The 14,020-nt window shown below is 30.8% G+C and overlaps 2 protein-coding genes across 2 annotated transcripts; one reads left to right on the top strand and one right to left on the bottom strand.

Moving 5' to 3' along the window:
* The first annotated feature begins 955 nt into the window (after positions 1-955).
* On the top strand, positions 956-4,412 carry LOC107636114 (uncharacterized). The gene is made up of 4 exons (XM_016339648.1): positions 956-1,091; positions 1,191-1,976; positions 4,029-4,151; positions 4,258-4,412. Exons 1-4 carry the CDS (start codon positions 956-958, stop codon positions 4,410-4,412), a joined length of 1,200 nt encoding a protein of 399 aa, XP_016195134.1.
* Positions 4,413-7,506: 3,094 nt separating this feature from the next.
* Positions 7,507-10,149, bottom strand: LOC107638971 (uncharacterized). The gene is made up of 5 exons (XM_088484412.1): positions 9,749-10,149; positions 8,069-8,101; positions 7,889-7,946; positions 7,607-7,697; positions 7,507-7,520 (listed from the first exon to the last, which is right to left on the bottom strand). The coding sequence occupies exons 1-5, from the start codon at positions 10,147-10,149 to the stop codon at positions 7,507-7,509; spliced, it is 597 nt and encodes a 198-aa protein (XP_088340538.1).
* Between the last annotated feature and the right edge of the window lie 3,871 nt (positions 10,150-14,020).

Here is a 14,020-nt window from a genome sequence, read left to right as displayed (position 1 = left end):
AACCCATCCTACCCTTCCTCCAACCACGACGGGTCTGAGCGGCTGAGGATAGCTCTGCATCACTCATAGTTGCTACTTGATTTAGGGTTCCAAGAGGGGGAGAAAGGGGGAGAGGGTCAATAAAACGCGGGTCTCTCCTTCCCTTCAAACGACGACGTTTTGATGACTAGGAAAGGGCCAAATTGTCTTAAGAAATTAAGCTGATATGTACAGGCCAGATCACCTGCTCACCGTCACATGTCAGCATTTTCCGTCGAGTTTCAACCGAGGGGGCCACAGAAGGGTTGATATGTCTAACGGAGCGAATAGACAGGGGCCGATTTGTCAATTTTTAAACGTTAGGGTGCGGCTAGTCATTTTTCAAAAAGGATAGGGGCCGAAAAGGGTATTTACTCTTTTTTTATTAACTATATTGAACCATTGTTTGATTCTGTGAAGCTCTGTGAACTGTGAAGTACTGAAGTCACTGAAGTGTGAGCTGATTTATTGAAGTGTGAAGCTCTGTGAATAATTTTTTTTATTAGCTATAATTGAATAATTGTTTGATTCTTCTAGCTTCTAGTTCTAGGTAATTTTTTATTAACTATGTGATTTATTGATTTTTATTTTTCTGTGAACTGTGAAGTGTGAACCAAAGTTCTGTGAACTCAAACTGCGAACTAATTCAACTGAAGTTACCGAACTAAACTGTGAACTTTGTTAAATAATTGTGAATAATTATTGTTAGTTAAGCTGTGAAGTGTGAACTGTGAACTATTGAATTTGTTTATTTGTTGAATAATTGTGAATAATTTTGAATAATTATGAACAACTCTGGGAGGTCAACTAAGTTTTAAAAGTGTGTTTCAAAATAAAGAGGCACTTCATGAAGTTGACAAGCAAGTGGCTAGATGGTTTTTGGATTGTAGGATTCTTTTCAATGCGGTTACGTCACCATTTTTTCAAGATATGTTGGATGGTGTTGCTAGCATTGGGCCTGGTTATAAAAGGTCCTTCTTATGATAAGCTGGGGGTTAACTTATTAGCCGATCTCAAAAGGGAGTGTCAAATAGTTGTTGATAGCTATAGGTCTGCTTGGAAAGAAACTGGATGTACCCTCATGGCTGATGGTTGAACAGATCAAAGGCAAAGAACGTTGATTAATTTTTTGATTTATTGTTCGAAAGGGTTGTGCTTTGTGAAATCTGTAGATGCTTCAAATGTGGTAAAAAATGCTTCAAGCTTGTTTCACTTGTTTTTGGAGGTGATTGAATGGACTGATAATATTATTCATGTAGTGATTGATAATACAGCAGATTATGTTGCTGCTGGTAGGCTTATTAATCAGAAATTTAAAAATATTCACTGGTCACCTTGTGCTGCTCATTGCTTGAATCTTATTCTAAAAGATATAAGCAGCATGCCACATATTTCTAACCTTGCAACATGTGCTTCGAAGATTACCGTGTTTGTGTATAATCATATGGTGTTCTTGTCCTGGCTAAGACAAAGAACTACTTGGAAGCAGATTGTTCGTCCAGGTGCAACTTGTTTTGCCACTGTCTTCATCACATTGAAGAGTATCTTTGAGCGCAAAGCGGATTTACAAGCATTGGTTATTGATACACACTTTACCGGACACAAATTAGGAAGGAGTGCTAATGGTAGAGTTGTGAGTGCAATTATCCTAGACAACAAATTTTGGGATGATTGTTTTATCGTATGCAAACTTGTGCGTCTGTTGATTAAATTGATGAGGTTGGTAGATACCGATGATAAACCATCATTGGGATATGTCTATGAAGGTATGCTGAAGTTAAAAAATGGAATCAAAGAAATGTTCAAGCATAGTAAGACTGCATATCAACCTTACACAGAGATTATCAACTCAAGATGGGACAAACATTTGAAAAAAAGTCTTCATGCAGCGGCTTATTTCTTGAATCCTGCTTGCTTTTTCGATGAAAATTATAAAGAAGCACCTGATGTCATGCGAGGTTTACTTGATCTTGTTACATTGCATTTCAAGCTTAATAATTTAGATTCAGTTGAGGCAATGAAAGAAATACACTTATATAGAGATTGAAAGGAAAGCTTTGATAGGCCTGAGCTTTTCGAGCTGCAAAAAAACTTCAACCTGGTAAGAATATCTGTTTGATAATAACTTATTTAGTTATTTTATGTTTTCATTTTCTTAATTTGATAACTAATACTTGAGCTATAGGATTGTAACTTGTAGATAAATGGTGGAGGTTGTTTGGTGGTTCTGCTCCATGTTTACAAAACATGGCAGTTCGCATTCTTAGCCAAGTGATGGTAAGAATTATTGTTGGTCTAGAATTTCTCAATAGAAAAGAATTACTTCATTTGAAGCATAGTTCTAAACCAACTAATAACTCTCCATCAAAGTTTTAATTTGGTTGTCACAAGTACAAACCCTAATAAAAACTGAGAGTATTTAAACATCGGGTCGTCTCATAAGGAATTGCAATGAAGTGCTCAATTATTAGCTATGAAAGAACAAGGGGGTTTGATTTGTTGATTGACAAGAAAAGTAAATAACAAGAAAGTAAATGACAATTAACTAATAAAGGAAAGGAAAAGAACTCTTGGCTAAGGCATGAAAATTGAGATCACCATCCTTGTCTACAAACTATATATTGACAATTATGAGGAACCAACCCATCAAGTCTACTTCTATGTTTGAAGTAAGTCAAATAGGCTTGATCAACATCAACCCATAAGTCCCAACCGAGCTACTAATTGACTTAGCAGTAGGCTAGTGTTAATGGGTATCAAATTGACCACTAAGGATTCTCAAATCACCAATTCAATTAGACACAATGACTCAAGGTCACCCAATTTCCTTAGCCTAGGCCAAGAGTATAGAAAACTACTCTATAACTAGTGAAAATATTTTATCAAACACCTAGAGTGCAATAAAAGTAAACATCACAAAATGCAAGAATTAATAAAAGCTATAACTAAAATAAGCAAGAAATCAACAATAGCAAGTAAGATAAATATAAAAAGACATGGAAACATAAAATTGCATTAGGGAAAATAAAAATCCAACAAGGGTTCATGAAAGTAAAAATGGCAACATAAAGAAATTAATAAGAAAGACTAAGAAGATTAAGATAATAGAACAATAAAATATAAAGAGAGTTGAACTAAAAACAAGAATTAAAACTTGGATCTAAGAAAATTTGACCTAAACTACCCTAAGTTGAACTAAAAACAATAATTTAACTCTCTAGAATTCTAACCTAAAACATGATGAAAACTAAACTATGACTACTCCCCCCTCCCCTCATTTTCTTGTAATTCTTGGGTTCAAAAGCATCAGAAATGAGTTGAATTTGGGCCTCCTTGAGCTCAGAAATCGCCTCCAGCGTATTGCCTTTAATGAGGTCACGTGCCGCTTGTCATGCGTACGCATGGGTCATGCGTACGCGTGACTGGCAACTTTCCTTATCACGTGTACGCGTGGGCCACGTACATGCGTCGCTGGCAGATTACCAAAATCCCATTTCTTCATGAATTCTCCATTTTTGCATGCTTTTTCTTCATTTCTTCAACCCAATCTTTGCCTTCTAAACCTGAAATCACTTAACAAACATATCAAACATATCAAGGCATCGAATGGAATTAAAGTGGATTAAATTTAACCAATTAAAAGTCTAAAAAGCATATTTTTAACCATTAAGCACAATTAGGAGAATTTCATGAAACCATACTATTTCATTGAATAAATGTGAGATAAGTTAATAAAATCTCATAATTTCAACACAAGATAAACCACAAAATTGGGGTTTATCACCAAGCATCTGCTTCTTCAGGGTGTGAAAGGAATTGAAGTCTTTTTTATCAAATTCATACAAAAAGAAGGAATAGATTGAAACATGATAGGCTAAGTGTATTGTGTATGTTACATATAATTTGCGTCTTAAATCCAGGTAATATATATTTCATCATTTCATTTCATGTCATTAGATTTTTTGTAGTTAATATACTAGGCTTATCATATATTATATTTAATTTGTTAGGACAGAAAGACAACAAAGAAAGCAAAAGGTGCAATATATATGATCCAATCGATATTGAAAGTATTGATTTGGTTGACTTTTGGGTGACGGAAGAGGTTGTTGAAAAAGAGCTTGATCTTTCAAGTAATATTAAAGACTTGCTTCGTGAGTATTATAGTTTATTGTCTGATCATTTATTACAATAGCTTTAATCTTTGATTTATTGATAATGTGCTATATATTTTGTTAGATGAGATTGATGCTGATTTGGATCAAGGTGGTGGTGGTGGTAGTAGTACATTTTATACTGCATCACTTGATTTTTCTGCTCCAAGTAGTGGAAATGAAGGTGATGATATCAACGAAGCAAATCTGCAGCAAGTTATGGCAAATTTTGATGATTGATGACAAACTTTGATCACTTGGATGTTGACATTTTATGTTTGATTGGTTGTTTTTGTTATTTGACTTTTGAGTTTGTATTTGAATGAGATCATAACATTCTGGTTTATGTAGTACTTTTAATTTGGATGATATTTTAAAGTTTATATTAGACTATAATTATGTTTTAATATATTTATTTATATTTTATTTATTATTTTATTATAAAATTTTTTTCGGTTCAACTAGAACTGATTAAATTTATAAACCAATAAATCAATAGTTAGAATGGTTTGATGACCGATTCTATTTTTAGAACCTTGATATATATATATATGAAAAAATTAATTGTACTAGTCAATTAATTATTATTTTAGAGAGGAATAAAAAAATCAACTCAATAATTATATGTTTTAAATTATAATTTTTATCATCCATTTATATTTATGCTTTTTTATTTATTAAATTTACTAATTTTTTTTATATAAGTTAATATTTATAGTTAATGTTATTTTAATTATTTATTATTAGTTATTTTCTAATATTTAATATTGATTTACATATATGTTAAAAAAAAAATTTCACATTGCTCTTGAAGTCGCGTTTAAGGGATGCGAATTCTTTATTGGTTTTGCTCTCTAGCTCAGCGACTTTAAATAAAGTGGAAATGTGGACTGCTTTAGCGACTTCAGTATAGTACAGGCGTCGCATGTCGGTTTAATGATTTTATGAAAAATCGTAAACCAATTCAGCGAATCCCAATTAATAACTGAAAAAAAAAGGAAGTTGTCACTGTAAAAAAACATAGCTAAATAATATATTTTAAAAAGATGAAAATTTAATAAATAATTCTCAAAACAGTTATATCTTAGTTAAAAAAAAAAAAACTCTCCCATTTGTCAATCCCTATCCATGTAAATAATGTAAGAATGTAAAATATTTCACTCCGTATAGTAGTATTTTATTTATTGAGTAAAGTATCATTTTTGTCTCTAATATTTGGGGTAAATCTTTAAGTTGTTCCTAACATTTGAATCATCCTATTTAAATTCTTAATGTTTCAAAATTGATTCAATGTTGTCCTGCCGTTAGGAATCTGTTAACCGAATTGACGGTAGGACAAAATTGAGACGATTTTAAAATGTTAGGGACTTAAATAGGACGAACACGTTGGGGACAAAAAAGATACATAGAAATAAATTTGAATTTTATCCTTCAATAATATTAATTTTTTACGGTACATAGTTATTCAACTATTTTTTAATCACATCTAAGTAAATTACACTTAATCACATTAATTTTATTCTAAATAAATTTATTTTTTTTATAATTTTATCCTTAAAAATTTTTACTTATCCTAAAATGTTTGTAGAATGACTAGTACGTAAATTTGTGGGGAAAAAATGATAAATATACAATAAAGTAATGTGATTCTAGTCATTTTACAAACATTTCATGATGAATAAAAATTTTTAAAAATAAAATTATAAAAAAATAAATTTATTTATAATCAAAATAATGTGATTAAGTGTAATTTACTTAAATGTAATTAAAAATAATTGAATAACTATGTATCATAAAAGATTGATATTAGTGAAGGATAAAATTAAAATTTATTTTTATGTATTATTTTCGTCCCCAACGTTTTCGTCCTATTTAAGTCTTTAACGTTTCAAAATCGTCTCAATTTTGTCCTGTCGTCAGTTCTGTTAACAGAACAATAGGACAACATTGAGTCAATTTTAAAACGTTAAGAACTTAAATAGGACGATTCAAATGTTAGGGACAACTTTAAAACTTATCCCAAACATTAGAGACAAAAACAAAACTTTACTCTTATTTATTCATGTTGACAAGTATTCGGTGGAATGAGCAACCTTGACAATTATTGTTGGAAAGCTAACTTCAACTCATTCCAAAATATGACTTTGGATTGTTCATATTTAATGGTACACATGATGCATGTGTCACCCATCCTTGCTACTTATAGTTGACAAATGCAAAGTTTTGTCCTTTTCAAAGCTATATTCTCGCTTAATTTCAATGGCCCAATTAAAAAATTATTATTCAATATATAAAAAATTATTTAAATAATTATTTAACTATTTTTAAAATTTTTATTTAATTTAAATACTATTATATTAGTAAAAATAAAAATGTTGATATTTATAACTATTATTTTAAAATCATTTGCCTAATATAATTAAACACTACAACAAATAAAGGTTCTCGCAATGGTCAAAAACCGTTGCTGTAGATTGAAAAACCGTTCCTAAAACTTTAAGCAACGCTTTGACAACGGTTTTTGACCTGTGGTATATGCGGCCGTTGCCAATACTCAAAGGCAACAGTTTTTTACCTAAGACAACGGTAACAAAAAAATCGTTGCCAAAGTTATTAGTATAGACAATGGTTTTGATAGAAAATTTTAAACAACGGTTTCGACCCGTTACTCGATAAGGAACGGTTTTAAATCGTTCTCTTTCATGATCCAACGGTTTAAAACCATAACTGAATAGGCAACGGTTTTAAACTGTTGTAGTTTTATTATTCACAAAGGCAACGGTTTTAAAGCGTTACCCTTAGTGTCGTTTTTTGACAACGGTTTTAATACCATTGCCATTCAATAATCGTCTAAGACAACGGTTTTAAAACGTTACCATTAATTTTGTTTTTTGGCAACGGTTTTTTAAAATTATTTCTTTTGTGACTTTTGACAACGATTTTTTGTAGTTATATATTTTTTTATTTACAATAATTTTCTCATATTGCATTAAAATTAATATTCCAACTATTTTTTTAATTTAGTGTCAACAAAATAACCTTAACTATTTGAATCAAATTACTAAAAAAAATTAATTGAATATTTACCATCAAATTTGATTTTTAAAGTATTCTATAAGATTCATACATATTTGTGAATCTTTTAGAAGTCAAATAAACTAAGATACTTTAAAATTACATAATAAGAGTCTAAGTCATAACCATATCTAATCATAAAGAAAAGAGATTGATATATTACAATAGCAAATAGATTCCTCATCATCTTCACAAATTGGTGATTTTACTCTCTAATATTTGATCTTCACAATTTGTGTGATCAAGTTCTTTTTCTACTTCATAATAATTTTCCTGTGAACAAAAAAAATTAGCAAATTAAATATAATGTTAAGCCTAATGCTAATAATTGAAGGAATGGAAGTTTGATTTAGGCTTACCAATAGCAGTAGTTATGTTGGATGTGATTAGGATTATCACATTTGGAGATGATATTAACTTGTCAATCTGAGTTAGTAATGCATTTACAACCTGAAATATTCATATTTAAGGATTACTAACGCACTACGCAAATACCCAAAAAAATCCAACATCTCTCGGTTGCATTTTTTAAATGATATTTAACATTCTCACACACTATTTAAAAAAAGAAAGAAAAAAAAGGAATAGCGGGGAAGAAAAGGGGTATTTTCCTCCAGGAAGGACCAGAGAGATTGGTATACCCGAATAGAATCTGAAGGTTCTGAACCGAATATAGCAGCTTTCCTCGCCGCAGCAAGGCTTTCAACTTCATCTGCATGATCACACACTTAACCCAAAGCACATGACAAGCATATATCATTAAGTTAAATATTGTTCTACCTCACCAATCAAAACAAATACTAGATTGCTTTCTTCTTTACCATTTCTTGAATCTTTTGGAAAAGTTTTGCAACCTAAACAACAAGGAAACACAATTGTGCATTCAGTGCAACAATACAACATAATAACAGTTCATCTATCAATAACCTCTGAAGTGATAACAAATTGGAAATTCATCAACTACAAAGCATTGGTACTTCTAATAACTATTGTACATGCATACCAGCTTGCCATTTTCAGAAAACCATTTACTGAATAAAGAATGTGCATTCACTTCAATAACTTGGCACTGTGGGAATCTGAGAATGTGGCATTCACTTTAATTCTATTTTTCTAGATAGAACTCATTATTGTTTGTTAAGAATCTATCCAACAATTTTACTTGCATTAGTAAAACTAGATTCAAATAAATAAAGATAAACATGATTAGCTTAAAACACATTCAAAATGATATTATTTGTGAGTTCTATGCTATTAGCTTTTAGTTCAATTCTAATCCATTGCTTCTAAATTTTGGTGAGATTACAGTCAACATCCCTAAGTTTCAGAATCCACAAGTTTCAGGTTCATATCACTTCATTTGATTAATTAATTATCAATTAGAAATGGAGCCCTGATTTCATAAACCAGTTCAGAGTCTTCAGCAAACAACTGACCTTCCAGTGACTTATCTAAGTCTACAAAATATATATGAACATGAAACTTGTACTCACTTAAAATAGACTGATATATCTTTAAAATTCTTTTGAAATCAACTCAAAATTCTGTTTACATTAAAAGTTATAGCATCTGTAAGTTGGTACTGCAGAACCAGAAAACCAGAAAAATCTGCAGCAACCACTAAACTTCAAAAAATTATATCTTCCAAACCACTTGGGCAAATTTCCTGAAATTTTTATGGAATTTTCAAGAGACACTAAAGTTTTACAGAAAAATAATTTCATCTAAAAATTAGGTCTGGAATGCTCCCAAAAAGTCATTCATTCTGCTGCCAATTATGCAGATTTCTGCAGAAATTCTGCACAAAGTATTTCTAACAACCTCACATACCAAATCCTATATTCAAGCCTAGGATTCATCTAAAACCACATTTCTAACTTTCTTTTCACTAACCAAAGTTGCCCAAGAACTCTTAATTCAATATATCACAATTTCATATCATAGGTGCAACGTAACCATATTATCATAGCATCCATTCTTCAGCATCTCATCTATAACAACATATCTCATGTTCTTATTCATCAAATGAATTTCCAGCAACCATAGCAACATTCCATACACAAAATCATCATCAACAAGTACTAGAAACAAGTATAACTTCAAAATACACAACATCGTCAATAATCACTATATTAAATCATTAAACCAATCACCAACTACAGCCATGATTCAACTCAATTCTAACAATTATTCACACAAAGCAACCATAAACTATTTGCAGTTACTCATTTAATTTTATTGGCATTCATAACTTAAAACATTTATTTTTAAAACAAATCCCCTACCTCAATTAGTCGAGACCGCAGAATTTAAACACGACAAACCCTCTTATTCTAAATTCACAGCAGCAGCGGCTTAGACCCAGCAGTAACAACAGCAGTAACATTATCAATAATCATAGCTATAGGGGCTGAAATAAAATAAAATGAGAATAGGGTAACCAATGAAATAGCAGCAGAGCAAGAATGGAAACAGAGCAAATTAGAGGAAGGGATCTAGACCATATCAGAGGTACTTCGACGGCATCCCCCCTTTTTTTGAAACCGCAACGGTGATCATGGCAGCAGTGGTGGCGGCTGAACAGCCCTCTGCCTCTCGGCACAAGCCTCACACGACTCATTTCCTTATTCTCAAGGCTCCTCCCTCCTTTCGCACATGCAACAGATGATGGCGGCCATAGAAGTAGCGGCAGCGCTAGAGCCTTCGATGGTGACGACGGGGTCACGACGTGGCGGCGGTGACAGAACACAACAGCAGTGATGGTTCTAACGGCGACTGGTCCCTCAGCGGTGGTAGAACGCGACGGCTCTTCTCCTCCGACGCGGGCTCCTCTCCTCCTCGCGACAACGCCGGCGACGACTCCCCATAGACGTCGACTGGGCGGCGCGATTCCTTCCTCCATCGCGGTCCTCTCTCTCGCCTCAGTTCTGATCTGTAATGAAGATGACTTCGCGGACAGCAGCGGCGGCAAGGCGCGGCTTCCCCTCCTCTCCTCTTCTCCCTTCGGTTCTCACTCTTAGATCTCTCTCTCCCTCTATGTATGTTTATGTGTCTGTGCATGTTTGTTTATTTGGTGTGTGGTGTGTGCTGTGAGTGAGTAGCAGCGAGAAAGGGTGAAGTGGCTCAGTGGAGAATGAACAGGTGGTAGGAGGAGGGGTAAATGTGTGTGTGGGTTGGGTAGAAAGGGGTTAGGGTTAATGAATTAGGAATTAGGGTTTAGAATTGGGAATTTAGAATTTGAGTAGAATTTTGAGTTAAAATTCAATTTAATCATTTTAATTAATATAATTAATTTTAAGAATACTATTTTATTCTTCAAATTACAAATTATTTGTAATTAAATATTTTAATTTAAAATTATAGATAAATAAATAATTTTTTTAGTTCATAATATTAATCAAAACTTTAAATTATTTCAATTTAAATTATATACAAAATTCTCTTTCATCTCCAATTACTAAAACTCTGAATTTTAATTAAGCAAAAATCATTAATTTTAGTAAATCAAAAAGATCTAATTTATAATTGAAATTTATATAAAACCAAATTAATTTAAAACATGAAGTTTCATAACCTTTCTAAAAAGAAAATCATATATATAATTATAAATAATTTATTATTTATTTTCTAAAAATCTGGGGCTTACAAAAATTATCAACAAATATGATAAATTATAAATAAATTATTATTTAATTTTTCAAAAATTTGGGTTGTTACAAGTTTGGCATTGTTCGATGATGACTCTAATGATGAGTGGTGTCGGTTATGGAGCGCTAGGGCTAGTAGAGGAAGGAAAAGTTAACAAATCTCTATGTTTTATTTTGAAGAGAGGTTGTTGAAATTTTTTTGAAGCGTTAAAAAAATAGTATCTTAAATTTTAGAGCGGGAATGAAACCAAAAATATATCATTGTTATAAATTTATTTTAAATTTATTTCTCTTATAAATAATATTTGTAATATATTTATAACAATAATTTTGAGTATTCTAAAAATTTAATATTTATAGAGAAAATTATTTAAATTTGTATAATTATTTAAATAATATAAAAAAATTATTGTTTGATAAAAAATTGTTGTAATGGTTATAAACCATTCTTTAAAATAGTCAAAGAGAACAGTTTTATTTTGTTGCTATAACATAATGAAAAATTGAACTTCAACAGTAACACTGTAAAAATCATTGTCTAAGACCATCTAATAGAACGGTTGTAAAGTGTAACATTTTGGTAACGGTTTTTATGCGTTTCTTTTGTACAATTATTTAAACAACAACAAAAAACCGTTGCTTAAACCCAAATCATGGTAACGGTTATAAAACTGTTCTTTAAAATAGTCAAAGAGAACGGTTTTAATTTGTTGCTGTAAAATAATAAAAAATTGAATTCAACAATAACACTATAAAAAATCGTTGTCTAAAACTATCTAAGAGAACGATTTTAAGGCGTTGCTAAAGCCCATATTTGTTGTAGTGAAATAATAATGATATAAATAATTTTATGCGTATGTTATAGGTTTGATTCCTATCATTTATTTGTTTCTAAGCAAAGTATTTGATGGAATATTTAGAGAGACTTCTATCTTATGAATCTGCTTAAATTATTTACAATATAGTCCTAATTCACTATGGCATACTTGTTTATAAGTAACAAAATTATTCATATTTATAAAACAATTCCAAACAAGATTATTCATTTTTTGGGTGTCTTGGATCAGGTCAAACAAAGACTTGACTCAGAAGAATACTCAACCCGAATAAAAATGCTGCAATCCGGTTTTTACTCTTTCAGAGGTTTTATACGCCGCCTCATGGCTTCATTGGTGAAGAGAATCTGATCGCAGCTGCCGCTCTGAAGCCACCGCTGTCATATCCTCCGCCGTCAGCCTGGCCTCACGATACCACTGAGTTATAGATCGTCTTCTTCCTCCAGCTCGATGTGCCACGGCTGATACCATCAATCTGGTGATGCGCTTGCCGCTGCTTGATTGTTGTTGGCACTGCCTCCACTACTAGTTTATACTGTGATTGTTGCTCACTGCGAGAGCGTTGTTCCTTCTATAGGTTGATGAATGCTGGTTCTTTTTAGAATGAGTCTTTGTTTCGTTTTCATATTTTTATCTTTTTTTTTGTATAGTTAGTCACAGAAAAATGTTTGGGGTTATTTTACAAATATAAAAAGTCTTGTTAGTCATGGGTAAATACATCATAATAAATTGGATCACATTATAAATATTTTAAGCAATTCTATCAGATAGAATTTTTTTTGAGAGCTTCATCAAATACTTTACTTATTTCTATTATCCAAAAATTTAACTATACTGTACCCTAACAGTCAGAGACAATTAGAGGGGCCAGGGTGTGTATCCTAATAGTATACGTAGGGGTGACAAATATGAAAGCCCGTCCTATTCCATCAAAAGCTCGTCCTTTGGCGGATTATTCGTTCCATCCCGTTTAATAAAGCGATTTTAAAATCTTACCTCGTCATGCTTAAATATTAAATAATATAAATTATCAAAAAAATATTAAATAATATATATAATTTTACAACTATTTTAATAAATTTATAATTTAAAAAAAATTAAAAAATTATAATTTTTAAATTCACAAACATTAAAATCTTTATAATTATAAATATGTAATAAACATAATCATAAACTAAATTTTTTAAAATAAAATAATAAAACTGACATTATCCAAAATAGAATAAATATTGTCCAAAATATATAATTAAACATCTACAAGTTTAAAATATAATCAATCAAACGTAAAACATAATTCAAAACACTAAATTAGAACATTTTAAAAAAAAATCTTAAGCCCGACGAGAAAGTCTGTCCCGCTCTGCCAAAACCCACGGTTTAAGCGGTGCGAATTAGGCAGACTTTTAATGTGTAACGGTCTTAATTTTTCAGCCGACCCACTTTTTTGACGGGTTACGCAGGCCAATCCGACAAATTTAGACCCATTTGTCATTCCTAAATATAACTGTACAAGCCTTTGTCCCACTCCTCCAAACAATATATATACATATTATTTTGAAAATTTAATTTCAAACTTAAAAAAATATTTAAAAATTAAAAAAGTACTAATATTAAACTATTTTATCGAGTTTAGATATTAATAAAAATAAAGCTTGTTTAACCAATAATCCACAAATTAAAAATATTAATTGAAAATAAGTAAAAAATAAAAGCAGAATCCTACTTCTTTCGCATATATTAAGGGTATGACTGTATATGCCTATATAAATATATATGGTCAACATATATTTATCGAACTATATATTTACTACTTCGTATTTTTTTTATAGAGTTTAATTTTAATATATTAATAGTATAAAACGTTTTATACAGTAATATAATCACATTTAAATATAACTATTCACGTGATTAATATAAAAAGTAATTATTTTTATTAATATAATATTATATAATTAAATATACGTATAAAATTACTTTATACTAATAAGATTAAAATTAAATTTATATTTTAATACTTATTTAATTATATAATTGTATTATAGTTGATATTTATTTATGGTCTCCATCCCTTCTTTTCAATGTTTCTTGACCTTTCTCTTGGAACTTGGAAGAAGGGGGAACCCCGAAATACAAGTAGATTTTAATTAACTCCATTCCCTATTTAGTATCTGTTGCATTTAATACAACTATTGAATAATTAAGTTGTCTGTCCGAAATTACTTCTCTTTATGCTTAGAGATAAGAATTCTGCCTCGCCAAAGTATATATATATATATATGTTACGGTGGGT

Source organism: Arachis ipaensis, chromosome B4 (genome assembly GCF_059453495.1).
Source record: "Arachis ipaensis isolate K30076 ecotype BB chromosome B4, ASM5945349v1, whole genome shotgun sequence".
Taxonomy (NCBI): domain Eukaryota; kingdom Viridiplantae; phylum Streptophyta; class Magnoliopsida; order Fabales; family Fabaceae; genus Arachis; species Arachis ipaensis.
The sequence above is the reverse complement of the archived record's forward strand: the minus strand, read 5'-3'. Positions and strand labels throughout refer to the sequence as shown.